This window comes from Arvicanthis niloticus, chromosome 23 (genome assembly GCF_011762505.2).
Source record: "Arvicanthis niloticus isolate mArvNil1 chromosome 23, mArvNil1.pat.X, whole genome shotgun sequence".
Classification (NCBI taxonomy): domain Eukaryota; kingdom Metazoa; phylum Chordata; class Mammalia; order Rodentia; family Muridae; genus Arvicanthis; species Arvicanthis niloticus.
Window position 1 is genome coordinate 37083231 of NC_133430.1, and position 26017 is coordinate 37109247.

Below are 26017 nucleotides of genomic sequence, written 5' to 3' on the forward strand. Positions count from 1 at the left end.
GTAGCAGCCGAGTGTCGTCCCCGCCTCGGCTTTCTGTCAGGCTTCGGCGCCCGGCGCCCGCTCAGTGACAGCAAGCCTCCGGCTCGGAGGACCCCGGAAGCGCCTGATTCCGGAGGCCGAGGTGAGGCTGCAGTGATGGCTTCGGGGCTGGGCAGCTGATTGCTGAGGTGGGAGTGGGCCCAGCGCCCGGAGTCTCGGTGACCGCAGCTCACGCGCAGCCTGCGCCATGGCCACCTCCGCCGCCTCCTCCGAGCATTTCGAGAAGCTGCACGAGATCTTCCGCGGCCTCCTGGAAGACCTACAAGGAGTGCCGGAGCGGCTGCTGGGAACCGTGGGGACAGGTGAGCGGGGGCGGGACCAGACGGGGAGAAGTCCACAGGGCGCGGGCTCCCAAACGAGCATCTCGGGCTCCGGGCGGCCCCTGCGGGCACGCCCCCTGCTGCTGTCAGGCCCGGGACGCCCGAGGTTTGCAGCCTCTTGTGATGACTGGGGACGTGCAAAGGGATAAACATTAGAATATCGTCTCCTAGCGAGCCTCCCAGATCCTAGCCCCCCAAATTCTTAGTTATCTTCCTCTCCCAGAAGCATAGGGCGTTCGTAAATCTGTGATCCTGTGTTTCGTTAAAACGACTTTTAAAAAAATAATCTTACTTTGGGGTTGGGCATGTAGGTGTTTGGTAGGCAATGAAATGTTAAAAATAGTTGTAACCATAGAGATTAGCTTATAGGTGAGACAGTGGAGGGAGGTGAGGGGAGTAAACAGCTACATTGGCAGAAACCGGAAGTCCCACACTAAGAGTTTTTGACGTAATAGGGTACATGAGGAACATATGCAGCGGAGTAATGTGGATTTCATTTTAGAAGCAAGGCGGCGGATAGCTGGATAGAGGATGTGAAAATGGCTATAAGAGACTGTGTTAGGAGTTTCTGTGACAGTTGACTAAGCATGGGAATCTGGAGAGTGAGCATTAAATCCAACAGGTGGTGCCGAGGCAGAGATTTATGAGATTGGTGGATATGAGGAGGAAGAAAGATTGAAGAGGGTCCGTTGCCTTCTCATGTGATCAGTTGAATGAATGGACTTAAATAAGAGGTGCATACTCATGTGAGCTGTAGATGAGAAAGTCTACCTGATTAGGGATAACAATGTAGGGATAACAATGTATTCTGTACCTAGCATGACAAAATATTTTTCTGCCATTAAAAACATTATGAAGAATCTATTAATTTAGTAAACACAGTAAAAATCAAAAGATTGCCAGTGGTAAACACTTTTCATCTCAGCACTTGGGAGGTAGAAATAGAATCTCAGTGGGTTGCAAGGCCAGCCTGGTTTACACAGCAACACAGAGTTCCAGACCAGCTAGATTTTATATCTTGAGACTCTATTTAAAAAAATAAAAAAGAAAAGATAAAGTTTTAGAGCCAGACTTCCTAAGTTACATACATCTTTTATTACTCATGAGACTTTGCAAGTTATTTTAACCAAACTAGTTTCTACTATAAAGTAAAAGGTAGAATCTAACTTCATGGGGTTTTTGTGGGGAGTAAATGAGATATGTTAAGCTCTTAAAAATACCATCTGGCAATATTAAGAGCTACCAGCTATTATTAATATGTGTTTGCTATTTTATTTAGAAATATTAGCTCTCTCTACAGTTATTCTTAGGATGCTCTTTTTGTTTGTTTTTGTTTTGGGGGTTTGTGTTTGCTTTTCAAGACAGGGTTTCTCTGTGTAGCCCTGGCTATCCTGGAACTCACTCTGTAGACCAGGCTGGACTCAAACCCAGAGATCCACCTGCCTCTGCCTCTCAAGTGTTGACATTAAAGGTGTACACTCCCATCGCCCAGCCTCAGAACACTTATTTTCTGATGTACTCATCACTTTGCATATTTATAATACAGTATATTGTCTTTGTGTTACTAGAAAAGTAATTTGGAATTATAGTCTATGAATCAGCCCATCAACACCATCTGGGAACTTGTTAGGCGCACATGCTCAGGCCCATACGTCAAGCATTCTGTCTTAACTGCATTTCAGAGTGATTTCTGGTGCTGGCTTAAGTTTGAGAGTCAGTGAACTGGAAATGAAATAGTATTTTTGTTTGCTTGTTTAGCATGTGTCCTAAACTCTCAGGAACAGTACCCAGCACATCATAGGTATCTGATAAATATTTGCTAGATATGTCTGGAGTGGTGGTGCATACCTTTAGTCCTAGCACTTGGAAGCAGAGGCAGGCAATCTCCATGAGTTCAAGGCCAACCTTAGAGTACACAGTGAGACCCTGTCTCAAATAATAAACTACATATTGTATTTGTTAAATTATTTAAAAAATCATTTTTGTTTGTTAAAGGTACTGTGAATTTTAGAAGAAAATAACTGGGTATTGGAACAGAATAATTTATTTCTCTTTCTTTTCTTCACATTTCATTACTCTTTAAATTGATGTATACACTGGTTAAAAACAACCAAAGCAAAAGAGATACTTATTTCCCCAAAGTATAGTCTGTATTCTTGTGGCCTTTGCAGGGTAGCTGCTACCGTGTGTCCTAATTTAGGAGGGTTTTGTGGCGGTAACAGTCTTACCATGTATGGTAATCTTTAGCCTTTTTATAGCATTCATCACCTACGGCTGTAATTTCTTATCTTGGCTTTTCATTGTCTAAAGAGGTTTCTCTAAAGCATCAGAAGTGATGGAATTTTGTCATCTGATAAATATAGTAAGTGCTTATAGTTATTGTTTCAAGTTTCGGTTTTCTGATACCTGTAGACATTTGTCCTTGTGATATAATTATTGACAGTTTTCCATTTTAATTTGCTTGAAGTCCAGTATCAATACCTGAGACCTCAGTTTTGTTTGCTGTGTGGATGTGTGTGGACCTCTGAGGACAGTTATACTCTCGTGTTCTATCTACTGCATGGCTCCTAGGGCTTAAGCAGGTTATCAGATTGCTGCAAACACCTTTACCTGGAAAGTCATCTATCCAGCCCTGAGATCCTATATTTTTAGAGCTAGGATGGAAACATGAAGTGCCATGCAGAGCAGACTGGCAGACACTAATCACTCACAGGTTACAGAATCTCAATTACTTCTCACCCTGTATACTCTGGTGCATTTTGTTTTGCTCTAGGTCTATGGATTTACTTTGAGAATCAATGGTAGTCCTGATATTTGAAAGTTTACTGTGCCTGGCACTTGCTAAGTGGCCTCTGGAGTCAGCATTACTACATTGCACTTACAAAGGAAACAGGTTGAGAGAGCTGATGTTTTTGTTGTCTTTCATCAGATGACATAAGTACACTACGAATCTACAGATAGAAGCTGTAGGTCATACAAATGCCACAATAGGGTGCTAAATGAATTTCATATTTTAAAGCTCTTGGTGAAACTGAAGTTTTCTTCCTGTCTAGTGATTCCATAAGAGGATGCCAACCTTAATGGTACATTTATTTGAGCTCCTACTGCCTCAGGGAAAGAACTTGTCTAGGTTAGTTTCTTTTTTCTTTCTTTCTTTCTTTTCTTTTTTTTTTTTTTTTTTTTGTTGTTGTTGCTTTAAGATTTATTCATTTATTTTATATATAGGAGCACACTATAGCTGTCTTAGACACACCAGAAGAGGGCATCAGATGCCATTACAGATGGTTGTGAACCCATCTATTCCAGCTCTAATGATTGGTGTGTGAGACTGAAGCATAAAAAAACAGCTAGTGACCCCTCAGTTTAGTAGAGACAAGCTCTTTTGATTTCTGAGTATTTGCTTTTCTAACATCTATTTTCCTAGATGTTTTTCTTCCCTTAAGGGCTTCGGTGGAGGTCGAGGGGTAGCACCAGCTAGTCTAAATCATGTTGGGGGTGTTAAGTCCTTCCAGCTTCACAAGATCGATTCCTGACTACATAGAAATACCACAACAGGATGCCAAAAGCAAATGAATCTCATGTTTTAAAGCTCTTGGTGAAACTGAAGTTTTCTCCCTGTCTAATGATTCCATAATGATTCCTGACTACTGTGCTATGGATATCACTGATCTCTAGGTAGTGGGCTTGACATAGCGCTTTTGGGAATCACATTGAAGCATTGAAGACACTGGATTTGAAAGTGTCCCTGATGATAGTAGCCTTTTTGATGTTTGGAACGTCTTAATGGCTTTGTCTTTGGCCATGAACCACATGCAGTTCATACAGTGTGTTGCCTGCACATGGCCCTTTTGGGTATGACTGTTGTTTCTCCTTTTTTCTTTTCTTTTTTTCTTTTTTCTTTTCTTTTCTCTTTTTTTTTTTTTTTTTTTTTTTTTTGTCATGTTGGAGCCAATACTGGAAAGAGCCCTTTCTAGGTTCTTCAGCAGAAGGAATGGTTCCTTAGGCTTTTCCTTAGTTTTAAATCTAGGACTCTATAAAGGAGCTCAAAGGTGAAGTTCATTTTGAAAGGTAATAAATAACTGTGACACAGGAAAGTTGGTGAAAGCAATTCCTGTCATCAAACTGCTACCTCCCCCCACTTTCACTGACACGCTTTTCTTGAATTGTTCTAGAAGTTGCCTCTTATAGTGTAGATTTTCAGATCAATTAACAAAGGAAGATTTAAAAAATGACACTGTGGTAGAAAAATGTGAGCTAGGAAAAGGGATGCTTCCTAGCTTGGATCAGGAAGAGGGTGTACTTGAGTTTGGAGATGCTCTGTTGTAGGAGTGGTGACACTCAGCTCTTATAGACGTAGGTAGGTATTCTTGTCTGCAAGTGCTCTTTTTCCATTCTTGGCGACTAAGAGCACAGCCCCTCAGGAAGGGTGACAGATGCTTTGCAATCCCTCTCAGTTACATCACAGATAGCAGATGTGTGTACCATTTGCTAAACTTTACTTTTCTTAATTTCTTTCTTTCTTTCTTTCTTTCTTTTTTTTAAATTAATGGGTTCTTGGGTCTTATTTGTTTTGTTTGTGGTTTGTTCTTTGTTTTGTGTTGTGCTATAAGTAGTGTGAAGAGTAGGTTGCTGGAAGTGCCTTGTGTATGTCGAGGGAGTGTCAGACAAGTGGGTGGACATAGTAAGTAGTAAGTTGGAAAGTGGTAGGGTTCAGCATCGTCCTTGGCTACCAAGTAAGTGGTGGGTTTTGAGCTACATGAGACCCTGTCTCAAAAGAGAAAAAAAAATGAATTAAAAAACTATTGTAAGCAGTGGTAACTTCGGAATAAGTAAATTATATGTAGAGTTCCACACGTAGATCATTCAGGTGAATGTTTTTGTTTGTTTTTGAGACAGGGTCTCACTATGTAGTTCTGGCTATCCTAGAACTCACTAGACCAGGCTAGCCTTAAACTCAAGGATCTGCCCACCTCTGCATAGGATTAAAGATGCGAGTCACCACACCCAGGGAATGCATACATTTTAAAAAATTCAAATTTTTCACAAATGAAGTTGATTGCTGCTTGTCAGATATGAAGGAATGAACTGCTTCCTTGTGTAATATCCAAAAGAAATGAAAATTACTCATGTTTTCATGTCAAGGAAGGTTTAGCACTGGTGTCTGAACCTAATCCCCTGACCAACCAGGGCTCTTCCCTCTACAAAGGTTTAACAGGTGACAGCATTCCACATTCTTTAGTAATTTTTACTATGTCAGGTGTCATTTTTTCTCTTAAACATTCTTCCTTTATCAGTGTATTCTTGTAAAATATATGTGTCTAATACAGTTAGCTTTAAAGGAAATTATATTTTAAGTAGAAAATCTTCATATTATAAATGATCAAAAGAAATATAGTAAAGATGAAATAATATTTATTCAGATATTATTGTTTTGAAACTAAAGCGTTTTCTCTTATTATACTGCTAAAAGGGAAGATCAGTAATTTCTATTAAAGACAAAACCAGCCAGGAATGGTTGTACTCACCATAATTCTAGTATTTGGGAGAATAAGGCAGGAGGATTGCACATTTGAAGGCAGCCTGACCAACATAGTAAGCGCCTACTTAACAAACAAACAAGTAAGTGCAGCAGTTTAGATGACATGGGAAGGACTGAAAGAAAATGACAGTCTCATGGGCAAGTCATTGTCCTTGACACCACAGGGGAGAGAGATGTATCACACCAGTGAGCAGACAAGGTGAAGGTTGACTTTGTTTTGTACAATAGTCAAAACTGTTGACTGTTGGTGATTACGGATTCACTGTGGAAACCAGGGTTGATAGACATTCATATTGATGAGAGAGCATCTGCCCTCCATGAGGTTGGGGAGGAGAAAAGGTTAAGAATGGCTGTTAGTTAAACTGTAGTAGGGATGTTGTTGGCTTTAGAACTAAATAATTGTTATGCTGGACTTTGTCCTCAGCAGTTTTCCCTGGGTAGTAAATGCCAACACAGTAGGTACCCTTCAGGCACAGTGAAAGCAAGTCTCCAAATAAGGCTAGGCTTCTAGGGGTAGTTAAGTGTTACTACCCCACCCAGGAAGAAGGGAAGGTTATTCTAAGCAGAGGGAATGCCTCTACAAATGTATAGAAGCAATAATAAGTGTTTGAAATGCACCTGTCTTTTCTAGAAGAGAAGAAGAAGCTGGTCAGAGATTTTGATGAAAAGCAACAGGAAGCAAATGAAACGGTGAGGACAGGGAGCAAGTACTTGTCTCTTGGTTTTGATCTTTTCTAGAAATACTATGACTTCATAACAGGTAACCTTTTCTGTCTTCTGATCTTGATTTTGACTTTCTAACTTTTAGGTTCTCTTTTGTTATTGTAATAAAATATTCTGAGAAAAGCAATTTAGGGAAGAAAGAGTTTGTTCTGGCTCACAGTTCATGTGGAAGAGAAGTAGGAGCTTGAAGCAGTTGATCACATCACAGAGTTATGGTGAATGCATGCTACTGCTTAGCTCCCCCCACCCCAGGATCCTAAGTAGGGAATGGTGCCGCCCACAGTGGGGAGTCCTTTGCATTTTGGAGTAATACAATCAAGATAATCCCCCATAGATTAACCCAGGCTAACAGGTGTGTCCAGAAGTTTGTCTTCTAGGTGATTCTAGATCCTATCAAGTTAACACCACTAACCATCGCACTTATTAAATGAAGTTAATTGGTGGGAATGGGTGTTGAGCAGGCTTAACAAACACAATTAGGTAAAGTTTGAAGATTTCTGAAGTACAAGCCTTTGCTGACACATTCCTAGTGTGAGTAGTAGGGGCATTCCCATACCTTTCCTGAAGCTACCCACTGAGATCAATTACTGACTTTATTAAACTTACTAACACAGAAGATATATAATTCACAGGACATGCATATGTATGTATACACTTATTTGCATTGTTAGGTATAGAACCTAAGTCTTCATGCATGCTTGGTATTGGTAGGTAGGCATGCTACCACTAGTGTATTCATCACTTACGTTTGTTGTGAAAGTACATGTGTATTTGTGGCTGCACATGCATGTGATCTTCTTCAAGTTCCATCTACCTTGCCATTTCTCTTTCTTTAGTCTTTGTAAAACAGTTTTCTCACTGCTCTGGAACTTGCCAGCCAGCACTGGGACTATAAGTACAGGCTACCATCCCCAGTGTTATTTACATGGTTCTGGACATTGAATTTAGGTCCTCATATTTGCAGGGCAAGCACCTTACTGTCTTTCTAGCCTATCACAGCTTTCTTGAGTGAATGAATGTCTGCTAGAAACTATTTCAGGCACTTAAAGTGGATGTGGCATTTGTGGCCCCTGCCACAAGAATATACTTGTTATTTTGGATACTTATGCCCAGGTTAGGGGAAAACCAGGCTGTCTGCTTAACCTTCTGTCTTCCTAGTTGGCAGAGATGGAGGAAGAACTACGATATGCACCCCTGACTTTCCGTAACCCCATGATGTCTACGCTGCGAAACTACCGGAAGGACCTTGCTAAACTCCACCGCGAGGTGAGAAGTACACCTTTGACAGCCACGCCTGGAGGCCGAGGAGACCTGAAGTATGGCTCATATGCCTTAGAGAGTGAGCATTTGGTAAGTGTTAGCCACTCCTCCCTTAAGGGCCTGTGCTACAAGAACTAGAGGGATTATGTTACCCATGTATATAGAAGTCTCAGGTTTTTGTTTTCTTACTCTTTCCAATCTGTCTAAACTATATGCCCAGATTTCTTTGTTAGCTTAGATAGATAGATAGATAGATAGATAGATAGATAGATAGATAGATCGATCGAATAGTACTTTGTCTCTACCAAACCTAGAAACTGTTCCAAGCTAGACTCTGTATTTTGACCTGTTGATATAATTCCTTTTCTTCTTGAACTTTTCTTTTTTCATATAAATTTTAGAATCATTTTCTTGGGTATACTCCCAACATTCAGATAGATTTTAAGTTTTTGTTTTGTTTTTGAGATAGAGTCTGATATTCTCAAATAATTATCTCATCACAACTTCCCAAGCAGCTGCTGGTCAGTTATGTTTTTAATTCATCACAGTATTTTTACAAGGTTAATCCAAGCTTTCTTTTAGCTTAATATCAAGATGGCCCCCAAACTGGCAGAGAAACAAGAGTACTTCTCAGTAGGGCCATTCTGACCACCAGCCCAGCCCAAGAGGCTAATCCCTTCCACCCTCCCCACCCCCACCCCTGCAACCCCCACAGGATTTCTTTATGTAACCCTGACTTGTCCTGGAACCCAGATCTGCTCGCCTCTGCCTCCTGAGTGCTTGGCTTAAGAATATAATTGTTGATGACATTTTATGCCATCTGCCACCTGCTCTGTAGTAAGTTCTGTGAGCTGAGCCCTTCTTGATGATGGGCACTATTCCCATCTCTGTCCATCACTACTGATTCTGCCCTGACCTGGGCTGCTTCTGTTGTCATGCTGTGTTTAGGATTAGAGAGAAAATTTTAGTGAAGATTAAGAATTCTTGGGAGTTAGCGAAGTTTGCTTGAGGTCCAGAATTTCCCTTCCCTGTGAACAAAATCACCAGCGTGATAACTTGAGAGTGCTGTCTGGCATGAGATGATGTACTTTTTTGGTGGTATTGGTGGAGTTCACCAACAGATATAGTCTTGGAAGTTTTTTCAAGAATATATCAATGTATCTAGTGTTAAATGACTTCTGTGCTGAGAAAGAATACTTTATTTATGGTCTCTAAGTCTTCAGTACCAGTCAAGTAGGAATCTTGAGTGAATTATTTTCTAGAGTTTTGGAAGTTGGTTGTTTACTTGTGGCACTATTAAAGTTAAAGGCTAGCCAGGCATGGTGGCACATATTTACAGTTCCAGCACTTGGACATTGAGCCAGGAGGGTCATGATGAGCTTGAAGCCAGCTTCAATTACAATGAGACTGTCTCAAAAAACAAAAATGAATAGATATTTAAACAAGGAGTTTTAAAGTTATAAGCTAATTGCATTTTCAGGTCATTTTTGCACACACTACCACCTTCTCACTCAAGTCTGGATGCTGACTGAAGTTGCTAGTAACCAGTTACAGGGTTATAATCGAGTTGAACTGGTCCACAAGGAAAATGCTCCAATTCTTTTCATTATTTTTTTTCAGAAGTGTAACAGGAAGTGGGATGTACCTGCTTCAGTCTGTGACCTTGAACAGGATTTTATGATTCATTTGAATCTTTGATTCAATTTTAAAAGCATAGCTGACCAGCTCTTCATACCCATTGCAGCTGAATACTCAGTCAGCTTTGGATTGGAAATATTTTTTTAAAAAGTATTACATCTATTCAGGCATGGTGGCACCTCTGTGAGTTGAAGCCAGGCTGGTCTACATAGTAAGTTCCAGGTTAGCCAGGACTATACAGTAAGACCCTGTCTCAAAAAGAATTCCAATTTTGAGGGATCCGTTACCCTCCTCTAGCATCCACGGGCACCCTGGTGCACATGTATACACACACATCCCTGGGCACCCTGGTGCACATGTATACACACACATAAAGAAATCTTTAGGAGTCCTTTTATTTGCTGAACATCTATTGATGTTTTTCTTGTCATGATTCTCTTGAACAATAAATATTTACATAATATTTACCTTTTCTCAGGTATAAGTAATTTAAGGATGATTTAATTTATTGGGAGGATATGTATATGTTATATATAGATACACTAGTTTATACATAGGACTTCAGCAGAAGTGCCCTAGAATCAGTTTCCTGCAGAAAGAAAGGAAAAACTGTAATGAAAGTCACAAGGAATGTATTGACAATAAATGTATAATAGAAGTAGCCTAACACTTTTCTTCCTTACTCCTATCAGAATCGGCTACAGTCTCAAAGAGCATTACTTCTACAAGGCACTGAAAGCCTGAACCGGGCCACCCAAAGCATTGAGCGTTCTCATCGGATTGCCACAGAAACTGACCAGATTGGTACAGAAATCATAGAAGAGTTAGGGGAGCAGCGAGACCAGTTGGAACGTACCAAGAGTAGAGTAAGTCTGGGCGATGTGTAAAATAGGAGGGTCCTCTATACCCAGATACCATACTAAAGTCAGACACTACAGAAGTTCTGAATCCTGGGAATAACTGCTTCTCTCTCTGGGGATAACAACCGCCTCCCCTTTTCACAATTTTTAAATTGCTTGGTTCAAAGATTCCCCATTAGAATTAATTTTACAGAGCTAAAGGAGATGGGCTTGTCAATAAAAGTCAATACAGATGCCCATGCATTTGTAACCCCAGAGTTTGGATTAGAGGATTAAAGATATTGGATCTTTGGAGCTTGTTGGCCAGCCAGTGAATAGAGAGCTCTTTCTTAATAAGGTGCTGTAGCCAGTCTTTTGCTATTTTGTGGGTACTTCTTCTACCCTTCGCCACCCTTTCAACCCCCTGACACTAGATAGAAGAGAAAAAGGGGAAGAGAGGAAAGGGGGTGATGTCATTGCTAGGCTACTTCCTGCTGTTTAGGGGTGTAGAGCTTCTTGTGTCAAGTTTGATCTTCATCAAGATATCTGATTTCTTCTCATCTCTTTGTGCATAACTACTTGAGAAACCATGACCAACAACCAACCAACAAAAGACAACCCATTAAATTCATTTGATTTCCTTGCATCTTAACAAAGACCTTTTTAATGCCCATGTTCAAATTCTATAGAATTTCTTTGAAAGGAGAAGGAAATGATCTAGTATTTCTCTTTCAGCTGGTAAACACAAATGAAAACTTGAGCAAAAGCCGAAAGATTCTTCGCTCAATGTCCAGAAAGTAAGTTTCAAAAAACCCACAAATTCTTGACATTTAATGTATTTCAACTAAGAAAACTTAAATCAGTAACTTAACAAATGCCCTGGTAAATTACCTTAGTGCTACCCAGGCACTCCGCTTGGCACTCAACAACCAAAGGAGAATGTAGTTTGTATAGTTAAATATCTTAGGATAAGGTCCTTTGTTTAATTCATAGATTGTTCCAACATAAAGAAGAGGAAAACCTGTCTCTGCACAATGTCAGTCCCAGTTTCTGTCTCTTAGAGGAGACCCAAGTAACTAGTACTTTTCTACTCCCTGGGACATGTTTGCATCACCTGATGTGTGAGCATGCATAGTGCTTAGTTCTTGCCTTTCATGGCAATCCCTTTTTGGGAGTCCTGTCTTGTTAGCAAGAAATATTTTAAAAAACAAAAACAAGCTAGCAGCAGGTAAAATGGTTGTGGCAGGAGCCTGACCATTGATGGGAGAGAGCCATCCCCAAAGTTATCTCTGACTGCCACAAGTGAACTGTGTAGTACACACATACCTGTGTTCACTAATTTAAAAAACTAAACAAAAAGCCAACTGTGAGGTGAGTCCTAACAGCAGTAAAAGCAAGGCCAAAGGGAGGTAGTGACATTGGGGCTAAACTGGGGACCTAGTGTAGCATGTGAGCGAACAAGAGCTTCAGTAATCCGTTTGTAGGAGGAGCAGTGGATTTCCCCAAGCACTAGGAAATTCTTCTTTAAGGAGAAACAGATGATGATCTGAAGTAAATTTTTGGATAGTGGCTATTCAGGTATGGAGCAGAGGGAGCAATAGGGAAGAGTAAGAAGGGAGAACTTTACAAGACACTGAAAAGCAGTTCTCAAGGCCACTAGTTACTCATCCTAAAAGCAGGGCCCACCTGTGAGCTGCATTACCTTTGGCACTAAATATGCACGGCTAACAGGACCATATTTAAAGCAGCAGGACAACAAGTGGAGGATTTTTTAGAGTCGAGAAGTCATTATTTACCTTTAGTATTATAGTCCTGCTTCCTGCATTTTTGTGATGTAGTCAGTGTTGCTGCCCTCACAGCTAAGAGCGCCATGAGTTGTCACTGTCCTAAGGACGCAGTGCTTACTGCTACTTGGCTGTGTAGACAAACTCAAACTCCATCTGCCTCACTGTGTCTAACATTAGAAACAGCTAGAAATAAGGTTCCCCAGACTCATGTCCACTTACTCTGCTTGTCCTTGTAGAGTGATAACCAACAAGCTGCTGCTCTCCGTCATCATCTTGCTGGAGCTAGCCGTCCTTGTCGGTCTGGTGTATTACAAATTCTTCCGACACCATTGAACTTCTGTAGGGAAGGCACCGTGGACCAGAATCTTGACTCTGAATGAATGGTATTAGGGATATTATGTTGCTGCTGGGGCTAACAGTTGAAGAATGTATTGTCTGTATTGTCTTGTCAGACTTTGGGAGGGAGGGCAGTGGACAACCACATACATGTGAAGGAACAGCAAGAAGACCAGTATGATATACTAAGGTAATAAATGCGGTTTATGACTCCTTCAAACTTACATGTATAACATTAATAGCTTGTAAACGTCAGAAACAAAACAACAACAAAAAACACATTTACAGTAATAGTATTGATGACCAAAATAGAGAAGGGAATTTTACAGTTGTGAGAGTGCACAGATGTTCTCATTAAGGCAATATTGATCCAGACAGCCATTTAATATCTGTCCCTTTAAATGCCTCGCAACTCTGAAATGCCGTTGTGAAAGGTGCCAGAGTGCAGTATTTCCTAAATTCTCACATATTCTTCATTTTCTGATTCATGTGGTGAACTAGGAGTAGGAAGGTGGTCATAGACAATGTGTCCTCCTTCTCTTGTCTGACCAAAACTTGAAGCAATCACGTCCACTGCTAGACTGGCTGTAGCCTTGGCCTCTTCCTCAGAAGTAGCCAAATGAGGATTGACTTCAACAAGATCCAGAGCTGACAGCAACCCTGGAACAATAAAAGGTAGAAGACCTTAAACATGCCCTGGCTGCTACTTTCACTGAGGGTTGTTCCACCTCATAAAAACAAGTCGTTTTCCGATATAAAATGACCTAGATCAGAAAGCCCTCTGCAGTCTGGGGCGATGGCTCTGGAAGTGAAGGTACCTCAGCCAAGCCTAAGAACCTGAGTTTGATCCTTGAGCCCCACATGATATTAAGAGAGCCAGACCAGCAAGTTGTCCACTGATTTTCACGTGTACTCACCACTCCACAAACATAGGAACACAAAAGTAACTTTAACAACAAAAACACCCAAGCAGTGGTAGCACACGATTTTAATCCCAGCATTCCGGAGGCAGAGGTGGGTAGATGTCTGAATTCAGGGCCAGCCTGGTCTATGAAATGAGTTCTAGGATAGCCAGGACTACACAGAGAAATTGTGTCTCAAAAACCCAAACAAACAAACAAAAACAAACAAAACATGAGGGGCTTACGAAACTCGGCAGTTAAGAGTACTTGGTCTTCTAACTGAGGACCCAGGCTAGTTCCTAGCACCCACATGGTGGCTCACAAGTGTTTATTACTTTTAATCCCAAAAGATCCAACACCCACTTTGGATTTCCATGGGCACCAACTCTGTAGCACATCTATATATTTTAAAAAAAAAAAAAAAAAAAAAAAAAAAAAAAAAGCCATGTACACAATTCAAACAAACATTTAAAGCCCATTGTGTCTCATCCTCTTGACTATACATTTGAGTTAAAATAACTGTGTTAGTACAGAACAATTAAATAAATAATCTACTCTTGTTCCAACTACTTTAATAGGTAAGCATAGCTGTAGGATTGTAGGCACCTTGTCTGTTTGGAGGTTTTATTGGTGCTTTTACCTCACACCCAGTACTATGGATTGAACCAAGGTCTTTATGCATTCTAAGCACGCACTTTACCACTGAACTGCATCCTAGCCAATCAGTACTTTTTTTTTATCCTTTTGTATAAGGGGTGTGTGTGTGTGTGTGTGTGTGTGTGTGTGTGTACCTGCCACTATGTGCATGTGGAGGACAGAAGGCAACCTTGGATGTTAGTCTTTATTTCTGCTTTGAGGCAGGGTCTCAAACATGCCAGGATAGCTGGCCCTCAAGTTTCTGGGGAGTCTCCTGTCTCCATCTTACCACAGGATTACTGGTGTGTGCCATCTCTGGGGGTCCAAACTCAGGTCTTCACGTTTGTGCAGCAATTGCTTCACCATTTAGCCATCTTCCTAACTTCACCATCAGTATCTTTTGAGGCAACACCACATACCCAGAAGTATAGCTGTTGCTGTAAACTATTTTTTTATTTGAGACAAGGTCCTGCTATATATCCCAGACTAGCCTCAAAACCATCAGTCTGCCTGCCTCAGCCTCCTGAATGGCATTTACTCCCACAGCTGGCCCAAACTTCATGACTGAGTTCTCAGAACAGGTTCCACATATGACATATTTGTCTTTTATCTGACTGGCCCAGCACCTCAGCATTTGCTCAAAGAAAAGATCCAGCCATATGCTGACTGGTTCAATCTGGATTTCAGTTACCTAATCTGAGGGTTTGAGTTTGTGCCCAAATTGTCAGCGTTGTTCCTTTGTTTGGAGTGGGCTGAAGGAAAGCAGTTAATCCATAGCTGACTTCCACTTCTGTCCCTCCTTATCTGGCCTACTTCCCCTGAGATTTTTAACTTAATACTTACTCCGGGTAATCTACTTCTTAAAGAGTGATCTGATCAATCAATAACACAAGTATTTAAGAATATTTAGGCTGGCTATAAAGTCATATAAGGTATATTCTAATACCTAATGGTTCATTTATATTACATTATGGTACATGACAAACTATCCAGTGTTTCTCAAAATCTTAGTAATGCATAGTTGACTGTATTGTACAAAATCACAGTAACCAAGGGTGTTAACATTTCATTGTCATCATTTCCTGCACAGGAATCTGTATCCCTAGTAAGTTGTGTCTTATTCCCAATGGTTGAACCTAGCATCTCTGGCATATCCTAAGTAGTAATCAAGAGGGTTTGCACCATCAAAAATATATATTGCCTATGTTTCCAGACTGTTGCCATCCTACAGGTTAGTTTAAGCAAATTGCTGTCTTTGTTGACAATGTCATGTCAACAAAACAAGGAAGCACAAGACACACCACTGCCACAACTGCTTGCAAAGGTTATTAACCACTCTTGGATGAAGCAACAGAAATGTTGAACTTCTAAGTTCACTGTTAACTGAAAGACTGTTGCAATATTTAGGTTTGTGAGTCTAAGAATAAGTCTGTCTTCCTTTAGGCAGATCTAATAGGCAATCCTCTCCTAAAGTTATAGCAGACGCTAAGAACCCAATCCCCATTTCTTTTCCAGCTAACTAAAGGTTCCTTATATGGCTGGTGAGATGGCTGAGAAGGAAGGGTAAAGGCTTCTGCCACTAATCCAATAACCTGAGTTCTATTTTCAGGACTGACATGTAGAAGAGAGGTGACTACTATGAGTTGTCTTCTACATACATGCACACATAATAAATACTTTCTAAAGGCTTTCTTGTCTGTTTGCACCTTTAATCCCATCACTTTGGAGGCAGAGACAGGCATATCTCTGAGTTAAAGGCTAGCCTGGTCTATCTAAGTGAAACCCTGCCTGAAACCAAAAAAGAATTCCTTATAGGTCTTTAAATCTTGAGGTTGTTTGCTTCTGTCTCATGAAATGATTGTTGAGGTTGTATCATGTAGTAGTTATTCTTGATAATCTGGAATTCACCTTAATCATGACCTTAGTGACCTTCAGCCTTCATCAGCCATTTCTCTAACAGCATCCTTATTAAAGTTACCAACAAGCTCCAGTAGAAGGCTTATCTCTGGTTAAAAAGAAAAAAAGATACTGACTTAAACTGTCTTCAAGATGGAGTCTGGGGCGATAGCTCAGTCAGTAGAGGGCTTGTCCAAGCATGAGGACCTGAGCTCAAACCACAGAACCTATATTTAAAAAAAAACCAGGCATAATGCCATGTGATTGCAATTCCAGTGTTAGGGAGGCTGAGCTTAAAGCTCACTGGCTAGCCGACTTGCCCAGTCACCGAGTGCTATACAAGTAAGAGATCCAAGAAACAAGATGAATGGCACCTGAGAAATGACAGTTGACATTGACCAATTTAAAAAAAATTTTTTTTCAAAAAATGGTCTTAAAAGCTGGACATGGTGGTGCACATCTGTACTCTCAGCACCTGGGAGATGAAAAGCAGGATACAGAATTCAAAGTCATCCCCTCCTCAACTACATGAGTTTCAAGTCACTCTTAACTACATGAGATCTTGTCTTTAAAAAAAAAAAAAAAGGATTTGAGAAGACAGGCTTAACTCCAAATCATTTCCAACTGCTGGTTACCCAGCAACCCCTTACACTTAGAGAAAGCAAGCTGCTACTTGGCTTGCTCTCTTAATCTGCCTTTAGGCAGCTTAGACACAGGAAGTGCATATTTGACATTATGTTCCGTACACTAAATCTGTTGAGTGTGTGAGTGACATAATCTCCCGTGTGGTATTAGCATATTTGGTAGAGTCCCAACCCAAAAATGTCTCTAAATATCTATCTATATCCTCTATTGGCCATATGATTCTGGGCTATAAAAGTTTAGCCAAAAACAGTGACACAGAAAAGATCCCCTGCAGAAAGAGATTTCGGCATGTTTCATATTGATACATACATACATACATACATACATACATACATACATACATACATACATACATAATGAAAAGGCTGAAGACCTGGCCACATACCTGTATTATGTATTTCTTCAGTAATGTACACTCCTTCTCTATAGGTTAATCCCCCTACAACAGGGGTTCCTGTGGCTGGAGCCAGTTTAGGGTCAAATGCATCAATATCAAAACTTAGGTGGATTGGCCTCTGTCTCCTGGAAAGGAAAAAAATGAGAGACCATGTTATGCTTGTAATCTTCAGTCTGTGGCTACAATTTGATTTGTTCTCATCCTGGGGCTCTAGTGATTCAGTGTATTTCTAGATTTCTATCCCTGGAAGTAGCCAAGATTGACATATTAACTTCTTGCATAGTACTTTAAGATATTGCCATTTGTTCTGCCTGCTTCAGAAAACCTCTAGTGCATTTTTCTGGGTTTCCTAGGGTATTAATGCCTTTCAAGAATGCTTCACTTCTGTCACACACTAATTAAGTTAACTTCATTAGGTTAGAGTCATTGAATGAGCATAATCCAGTTTAAAGCCTACAAATTTATCTTTCAAGTCTAACTTGAGTGCAGGTATCCTATGACTAAAACAAACATAAACATCCTTGTAGCAAATAACTAACTTCTTGGCAGCTTAGAGAAAGAGTTGATGGCAGTTCAGATATTGACCACCCAGAAGAGCAGCCCCAGTGTTGGGAACATGAGGCTAACTAGTATGTAATTATGCTTACTACAGAATTCTGGTGAGGCAGTACAGTAATGAGGTTAGGAAGAACAGGACCACTGGAGCAGTGATGAAGGCTTCTCAGTCAAAAGACACAAAATCGAAAACAAATCAAATTTATAAGAAGCAGGACGAGTCACTGACTTAACCCCTCCCAAATCTAGAAGAATACGCTTTATGATTGATACTATTCCTCCATGAACTATTTGAAAAATACATGTACATGTTTTACTTTTACTTGAGAAGTGAAATTACTATGCTCAAGGTATGGGCTTAAGTGAGCTGGTCTCCCAGAGTTTGCCCTGCCTCCTTCTGAGACCTAGAAACAGATGTTTATGTCATTTCTTACTTGCCAATCAGCCGATCAAATGTCTGTTCCATGACCTTCTGGATACCAAGTCGATCAATATCTCTCATGGAAAAATACTGGATGTCATAATTCTTTAAAATAAAACTGGCAAGATAAAAGGGAAGACTCTAGTTTTAAAAGCTTTAATGTATATTTAGGGACTCTGACCTTATATTGACCTAAAACAGATCGGCAGGACGGACTCAAAGCTTAACCGTTTTGCATCAACTTACTGTTCAGGAGGGTCGACATCTCTCAGGCCAATGTACACAATACTTGGGGAAGAGAGGCAAGGTTTGATCCAGGAAAATCCTGGCAGTTGTGGTACCTGTGAAGACAGGAATGAAGCAGTCAGTCAGAAATCCTTACTCTAAGATAATCACACGTGCTCCCAAGAGTATACTCCCAGGAGTCTCCTCTCTTACCCACTATGTTTGAAATGACACAAAACACCTGAGTTAGGAGGGAAAACCAACCAGTGAAATGATTCAGAAGGGCAGCTGTAAAATAATATATGTTTCCTGAGAATGTAAAAGCATCTCTTCTTAGGTGGTGCTGGTTCCCCATTAACTACCTAAGTCGCAGGGATACGCTGCTTAGCCTTTCCCAGCCCTTTGCTCAGTACAGGTTGAGTCTTGGTTCTGGCTTAGCTTTGGCCTCTTGCTGAGCAGAGAGTCTCATCTGCCTAACAAGGACTTCCTTGGCTTTTGAAGAGCTCAGAATTTTACCTAATTCTGCACAGTGACCTTTAGCCCCTAAATCAGCGTGTTTTAGAGTGTAGCCTCTGACTTAAGTCCTTGGGCTATGGAACAATCTACTACAGTTATCACCTACTACTACAAACTTAGTTTCTTAAATGATTATGCACCCCATGGAGAACAAAGACCTAATTATTTTTGTAGCCCTAGCATCCAGTTGACTGCTAGGTCCTCAGTAACATAAATAAAACTGAAAGAGTTAGGTAAACCACATTCAGCCCATCCTTCATTCAAATCTCAAAGCCCCAGGAAAACCATGCAAGCCATTCACCTTCTCATTTGGGCACTGCTTACCTTATCTTGTAGTTCTCTGACAAGAAAGGAAAGTGGCTGTCCATGTATATTTCCAGATACAGTGGTGAGGGGTGTATTAATGTCAGCATGAGCATCAACCCAGATGACACAGAGATCTGGGTGGTGCCGGGCGTGGCCGATAATGGTACCTATTGCCAGACTGCAAAGAACAAATATAATAATCTTCAAGGTCCTCTACTTGGCAGACATGCTCACTAACAGATAACCTCAGCCAACATTGCTTTATACTCTGTCCCCAGGGCAAAGTCAGGGTCTAGCCTGAGGCTGGGTTACAGTGAGACAAAAGTCCCTTAGTTGTACTTCCCAAAGATTAACTTTTAAGTGAATTAGACTGGAGAAAGGTAAAGCTTTAAAAAGTCAGTGCTCCAGTCCCAGGGGACCCAACTCCCTCTTCTGGCCTCTGAGGACACCATACTCATGGTATGCAGACATACATGCAGGCAGAACATACATGCACATACAATAAAATTCCAAGTTGGGGAGGAAAAACAGTGCTGGTGACCAGCTGTCCCTGCAGTGTGGCACATGTGACAGCTGCTCACGTTAATCCGTCCATTAGTGCTAGCCCAGAAAAGGAGCTCAAATATTAACCTTTGTCCTGTGAATGAAATTTAGTTGAGCAATGGGGTCTTGTCTGTAACAACTTGCAGAAATGAAGCCTAATCTTTTTAATTCTAACTTCCAAGGAATCTGGTACATTAGAGGACGTTTGCCATTTGGTGGCAATGGAGTCTCAAATGTTGCCTAGGCTGGTGTCTACAGAACTCACGCAGTCCTCCCACCTTTGCTTCCCAGGTAGCTGCAGCTACAGGTGTGCACCACTACATCCAACCTCCATTAACTTTCTAAAGAGAAAAATTAGAAAGCAGACTCGCAGGTGTAGCTGCATGGCCCTGCATTTGCCTTATGTGTGAGGCCCTGAGTTCCCAGTACAACACATACAATCAGAAAGTTATAAAAGCTCTTAGGGAACACTGCTAAAAACCCAAAAAGGGGACTGTTAGACATTAAAGTTACAAGGCAACCCCTACTGAGATCCTGTACACCACTGAATAAACAGTCATTCAAATTAGGCAGGCATTTCTTCCCTCTTTGCCATAACAGCCTCGGTCTTAGTTTTGAACTGGGAAATAGTTAAGTAACCTGGTTGCAGTATATATAGCTATAGACAAAAAGAAAAACTGAAGACTGTGGCTGTTACACTGATGAGATCTCCAGTGAGACGAGACCAGGAAGGAAAAAAAAAAAAAAACCAAAAACCAAACAACAAAACTCAAGAATAAGCATTCAGAGATGGGATGGAGCTGGGAGGCAAGAGACCTGCCCTCTCCTCTGGTTGATTCCATTGAGTGGCCAGTCATCTCTAGAGAACCTGAGTCTGACCTGAGTTCTTTTCCGACCTGAATTTCAATTCCTAATGAAGAATCTACTTGCTTCTGAAGCTGGAGCAAGGTTTTAACTTCTGATAGTTATCTAGAAAGTTCTCTGAGCACCTCAGGGAAAATTGCTAGGCTGAATCAAAAAGAAAAACAAAGTGGATTTGAATGCCAGCTCTGCTACTTCCTGGGGCTAGACCTTGAACAAGCTATTTAACCTCTGTCCCTCAGAGCTTCTAGCAATAAATGAGATAAAGCTGTATCTCCCTCAGGACATCGTTAGGATTAACTGACTGAAAGTATCAGTAAGTGTTCACTACTGCTGCTGCAATACCTCTTTCTGCTTCAGTGCTTAGCTCACACCAGACTCCCTGGTGGAATCTGGCTACACTAGCCCAGACCTCTCCCTCTGAAATTCTATAGTATTCAGTATTTTTTTCAGTCTTTTTTTCAGTTTTTCATTTTACATGCATTTAATTTAGTCCTCATAGGTCTCAGTTGAGCATTCTTTCATACTTCGAGAAAATAATTCACTAGGACTGAACATGTCCATATTAGAGATAAAATGTGTTCACATGCCAAGAAAGGATTGCTAACAAATGAATTAGCGGAAATGCTAATAAAAGCATGTGAATTCAGTCTATGGATGGATCCTATCAGTTCTCCAACACAGCCATATGAACCTTGCTAAGTCTACCCCTGCGCTTGCTGGGTTGAGTGTGCATAGTCTCTTCTGTGGTGTGTTTTCCTCCAAGTAAGGACACTGAAATAAAGGCGCTAATCACTAAGCCCAAGCTTACCTGTGGTCTCCTCCCACGGTGACACAGCTGTAGCCATCTGACACAGCCCCACTGACTACCTCAGCCAGTTCCTGGTTGGCAAGGCCCACTGAGCGAGGATACATGACCAGATTATTGTAGGGATCATCTTTGGGGACATTAGTAAAACTCAAGTCTCCAAAGTCTTTTAGGTGGCATCCTGCAACAAATGAAGAACAACAGAATGAACCGTTTGTACCATTCCAACATCTACTGGCCTGGGCTACAAGTAATTACTCAGGACAAAGTGGTGACATGTCATACTCACTTTGTCCAACAGTTCCACATGTCACCTGCTAGCAAGGTAAGCCCCTTTATGAACACCATTTTCCAGAAGCTTCACTAGCCTAAGAATCACCAAGTAGGTAGCAAATGGACCTCATATCTCAAAATTATAAAGTGGAATTAAAATAAAAAACTCATTAGGATATAAAAAAATTAAGTGGTTTTCAGGACTAATTGTTTATTTTCAGGACAAAAGTACATATGTAGAATTTCTCGTGGCCCTGGTTTGATTCTCAGCAATGCAACAAAACAAATTCTCAGATATATTTTTTTCTAGAATAAAAGGTCATGAGCTAAGGCTGGAGAGATGTCTCAGAGGTTGAGAGCACTTTCTGCTTTTCCAAAGGACCGAAGTCATGTACCGAGCACTCACATCAGCTGTCTGTAACTACAGCTCCAGGAGATGCAGTGCCCTCTCCTGTCTTCTTCAGGCACCACAGCACATAAAGTATATACACACACATACATACATACATACATACATACATACATGCATGCATTGTATACATCTCTTTTAAAAAGTCAGGAGTTGGGAATGTAACTGGTGGAATATTACCTAGCATATACAAAGTCCTAATCCTGGCACTTGAGATGTAATTGCAAGAGGATCATAAGTTGTCTGTCACCTTAGTTACATAAACAAGCTCAAGGCCAGTCAAGGTTACAAGACTTGTCCCAAAATAATAACAAATCAATCAGAGGACATAAATAGAGAAATTATCTAACATTTATTTGTTACAAGGGCTCAGGCACTGATCTAGCTGCTTATCATAAATTTTTATTTCAAACTCAAAATAATGAGGCAACTGAAATAATGTTTACTGTATAGATGAAAAAACAGCCGAGAAGGAACCTGCCCACGGTCACACTCATGCTGAGTGCCAAAGTCAAAACCTATAGCTAAGTCATCTGGAAGGCGTCTCATTTTTGTTACTGTTCTTGTTTTGGTTTGTTTGTTGAAACAGGATCTCACTGTGTAGCCCTGCTATCCTGGAACTCATTCTATAAACCAGGTTGGCTTCAAACTCAGAGATCCACCTGTCTGTACCTCTGGAGTGGTGGGAAACCATACATCTTAACATTTGCAGAGGTCAGTTAAAGATTTGGCGTATGACCAGTGTGATTTCATCATGAATTTAAACTGTACAGTTAGGAGCTTTCCTCTTGAACCAACTCATTCTAAAGCAGAACTTGGAAAGAATATAAAGATGAGAAGTCTTAACTCAAAACATAAAACCATAAGGCCAAGAATAACCTGGGATGTTAAGGCCAACCTTAATCATCAACAAAAATGGATATTAGAAGCAAAACAGAAAACTATCCTTTCTCAAAAAGATATAATTCAGCTAAAAAGATTTATGAACCTTTTGAACAGTGTACTGTTAAGAAATAATTATAAAAGGCTGCAAAGGAGATCTAGTCAACTGAAGAAAGAAGCTACAGCCAAGAAGGAGACAACTATGACAACATGCTGAAGATACTGAGAATTGGTCTAGTCTGTTTGTTGTGGTAAACGCCATAACTAAAATCAACTTGGAGAAGAAAATATTTGGCATACACATCTCAGGTCTATCACTGAGGGAATCAGCACAGGGACTCAATTCTGGAACCTGGAGACAGGCACTAAAGCAGAGCCTATGGAGGAATGCTGCTTACTATCTTGTTCTCAGTGGCTTACTCGTGTATAACTCAGGACCACCTGTCTGGAGGTAGCAATACCCACAGTGAACTGAGCCCTTCTGCATCAGCCGTCATTCGAGAAAATGCCCCACAACTGGGTAGGGTGGTACATGCCTTTATTCCTAGTACTCAGGAGGTAGAGGCAGGTGAGTTCCAAGCCAGCCTGGTTATCATAGGGAATTCTGAGCTAGCCAGAGCTACATAGAGAGACCCTGTCTCAAAAAAAAGAAGAAGAGGAGAGGAGGAGGAAGAGGAGGAAGAGGAAGAAGCAGGATGCTCCCACAGACTTGTGTACAAGCCAGTCTAATGGAAACAATTCTTAATTGGTATTCCTCCTCCCTAGATGACTCTTGCTTGTGTCAAACCAACAAAATAATCAACCAGCCCAAGAACCAACAGAAAAATTACCAAATAAAACTGCTGTTTTAAAAGGTTTATGGGTAGGGGGCTCCTGGTGAGGTGGCTCAGCAGTTAAGAGCACCTAACTGCTCATACAGAGGACCCCTGTTTAGTTCCTAGCACCCAGATGGGTGACTCAAAACCTCTTTGAACTCCAGTTCAAGATGATCTGATGCCTTCCAGCTCTTACACATACATGGTGTACATACACATTAGAAAAGTTTAGAGAAGGGCTGGGCAAGGTGGCAATAGAGTAAAGGCCTTGTCCCCAGCCAGACAACCTAAGCCTGATCTCTGGCTCTGGAATATGTGTGGTAGGTGAAAAAAAAACAACTCCCGAAAGTTGTCTTCTCACTTCTACACATGTACCACACCACACATGTGCTCACACAATAAATGTAGAAAGTAAAAACCATTAAGTTTCAATATTCACAGCCAAAAAAAAATTTTTTTTCCAAGCCTGTGTGGCTGGAGAGGTGGCTAAGAGCACTTGGTGATCTTCCAAAGGGGTTCCCATCCCAGTACCCACATTGGGCCACGCACAGTCTCCTCTAACTCTAGCTCTGGGGGATCTGAATTCTCTTCCAGTTCCCTAGTCACCTGAACATACTTGGTACGCTAGAGGGGGTGTAAAATTCCCTAGAGCTGGAGTTAACAAAAAGTTGTGAAGCCAATGCAGATACTGGGAACTGAACCCCAGATCTCTGGAATAGTAAAGTGCTCTGAACTGCTGAGCCATCTCTGCAGATCAGCTGGACAGGTCTCCAATGATTGCTGTTTTAGAATGTTTCCACCTCTTGTTAACCACAGAAGCTTCCTTAAACCACATCAAGCATGAGGTTCTTAATGTGGTATACGAAACTGGAGCATACCTGGTGTTTTAAATACTATAATATTTACTATTAAAGACATGATGGCTATTCTTGATTGTCTACATCTTGAATTAACAAAGCCCTAATGGCTTCATAAACCTGTGAAGGAATTTTTCTTAATTAAATATTTTGATGTGGGAAGATCCATTCAGATCTTCAAGGTGGAAAGATACCTTTAACCCAGATCTTTTGAGGTGGGAAGATCCACCTTTAATCTGGGTCATACCTTCTCCTGGAAGCCTACATAAAAGGACATGAGAGAAGGAAGAGTTTGTTCATTCTTTGCCTGCTTGCCTTCACTTTGCCAGCACATCCTTCGAAGGCATTGGAACCAAGTTCTTCAGGATTCCAGTGTATACTGAAGACCAGCTGAGACATCCAGCTTCGTGGACGGAATTCTTGAACCTTCTATTGGTAGACAGCCATTGTTGGACTAACTAGACCATAACCTGTAAGCCACTCTAATAAATCTCCTTTATATATAATATATACATATATATATTATATATATATTATACAGTGAGTATATATATTCATTCTGTAAGCACTGTGTTTCTCTAGAGACCTCTGACTAATCAAAGGGTTATAATATGTTAATATTAACTTTCAGAACTACTTGCCAAACCTTTAACTCATAGAAATCTTCATATGACCAATAAGAAAACAAGAACATTAATGTTTCAAGTGGATAAGATTAAGTAATAGAACTTAGGGAACACTCAAGCCCAATCAAGGATGCCAGGGCATAAACTGAGATAAGCCTGACAGAAAACAGTATTCCACTCACTTAAATGTACTTAACCAGAAAGGAGCTGCACAAGGTCTAAAAAGAATTTGCCAATCTTGCAGCAGGACTCCAAGAAGAGAGACTGCATTTTATGGGAGGATTTTGGTCATTAAATGTGCAACTCAGGGGCTAAGCTGTAACTCTGGGTTAGAATAGCATGCACATGACCCTGGATTTGATCCCTGACACCAATCAGCTGCTGGAGGTAGTTCAACAGATTCACTTATGTATGAATGTGGGCTCTAAGATTACCACCTCTAGAGGACTGGATAGATGCCCCAGTGGTAAATACACTGGCTGCCCTTCCAGAAGACCTGGGTTCAATTCCCAGCACCCACATGGTAGCTCACAACTCTATACATGGTATACATGGTAGCTCTGTAACTCTAGTTCTAAAGGATTTAATGCCTCTTTTGGCCTCTGTGAGTACCACACATACAGGCAAACCATTGATACACATAAAAGAAATCTTTGTTTTGTTTTTAGAGCGATTACCCACTACTTACTGTCTCCTAACCCAACAGCTTTCTTGTTTTCCCACTTGCTTCCTAGGTGCCTCACATACCCACAAGGGCTTCCTGAAGGTGCATGTTGTAAGGGCTATTTCTCAATCCAATTATGCCAGCAGCATGCAATCTTGATAATTTACATGTCAACATGAGTCTGGCTATGAAAACCTGATAAGCTCTGCCTTGGTGTTTCCACAACACTAAGAGGCGGACCCTGAAGGGGATTCGATCTTGAAAAGGTATAACTGCCTCTTTAATTTTCACAATGTAAG

The 26017-nt window shown here is 40.9% G+C and overlaps 2 protein-coding genes across 3 annotated transcripts in view; one reads left to right on the plus strand and one right to left on the minus strand.

The window, feature by feature from the left end:
• Positions 1–12705, plus strand: Vti1b (vesicle transport through interaction with t-SNAREs 1B). Of its 2 annotated transcripts, XM_076921860.1 has the most exons (6): positions 1–341; positions 6530–6588; positions 7780–7971; positions 10212–10385; positions 11094–11155; positions 12382–12705. In XM_076921860.1, exons 1-6 carry the CDS (start codon positions 227–229, stop codon positions 12476–12478), a joined length of 699 nt encoding a protein of 232 aa, XP_076777975.1. In that variant the 5' UTR covers positions 1–226; the 3' UTR covers positions 12479–12705. The 2 variants fall into 2 exon arrangements, with proteins under 2 accessions (XP_076777975.1, XP_076777976.1); XM_076921861.1 differs by lacking the exon at positions 6530–6588 and having other exon boundaries at positions 208–341.
• Arg2 (arginase 2) overlaps positions 12660–26017 on the minus strand; it is a 26271-nt gene continuing 12913 nt past the window's right edge. The window contains exons 3-8 of the mRNA XM_076921858.1: positions 21196–21373; positions 18999–19158; positions 18180–18274; positions 17947–18051; positions 16946–17082; positions 12660–13141 (exon numbers count right to left, since the gene is read on the minus strand). Coding sequence (XP_076777973.1) covers positions 12936–13141; positions 16946–17082; positions 17947–18051; positions 18180–18274; positions 18999–19158; positions 21196–21373 — 881 coding nt within the window. The 3' untranslated portion in view covers positions 12660–12935. The remainder of the gene's footprint in view (positions 13142–16945; positions 17083–17946; positions 18052–18179; positions 18275–18998; positions 19159–21195; positions 21374–26017) is intronic.

What these genes read in the sequence shown, in the direction of transcription:
- Vti1b (XM_076921860.1), top strand. Translation starts at nt 227, where the DNA reads ATGGCCACCTCCGCCGCCTCCTCCGAGCATTTCGAGAAGCTGCACGAG. An exon ending in AACAGGAAGCAAATGAAACG is followed by an intron (nt 6,589 to 7,779) that starts GTGAGGACAGGG and finishes CTGTCTTCCTAG; the next exon opens with TTGGCAGAGATGGAGGAAGA. An exon ending in CTTCGCTCAATGTCCAGAAA is followed by an intron (nt 11,156 to 12,381) that starts GTAAGTTTCAAA and finishes TTGTCCTTGTAG; the next exon opens with AGTGATAACCAACAAGCTGC.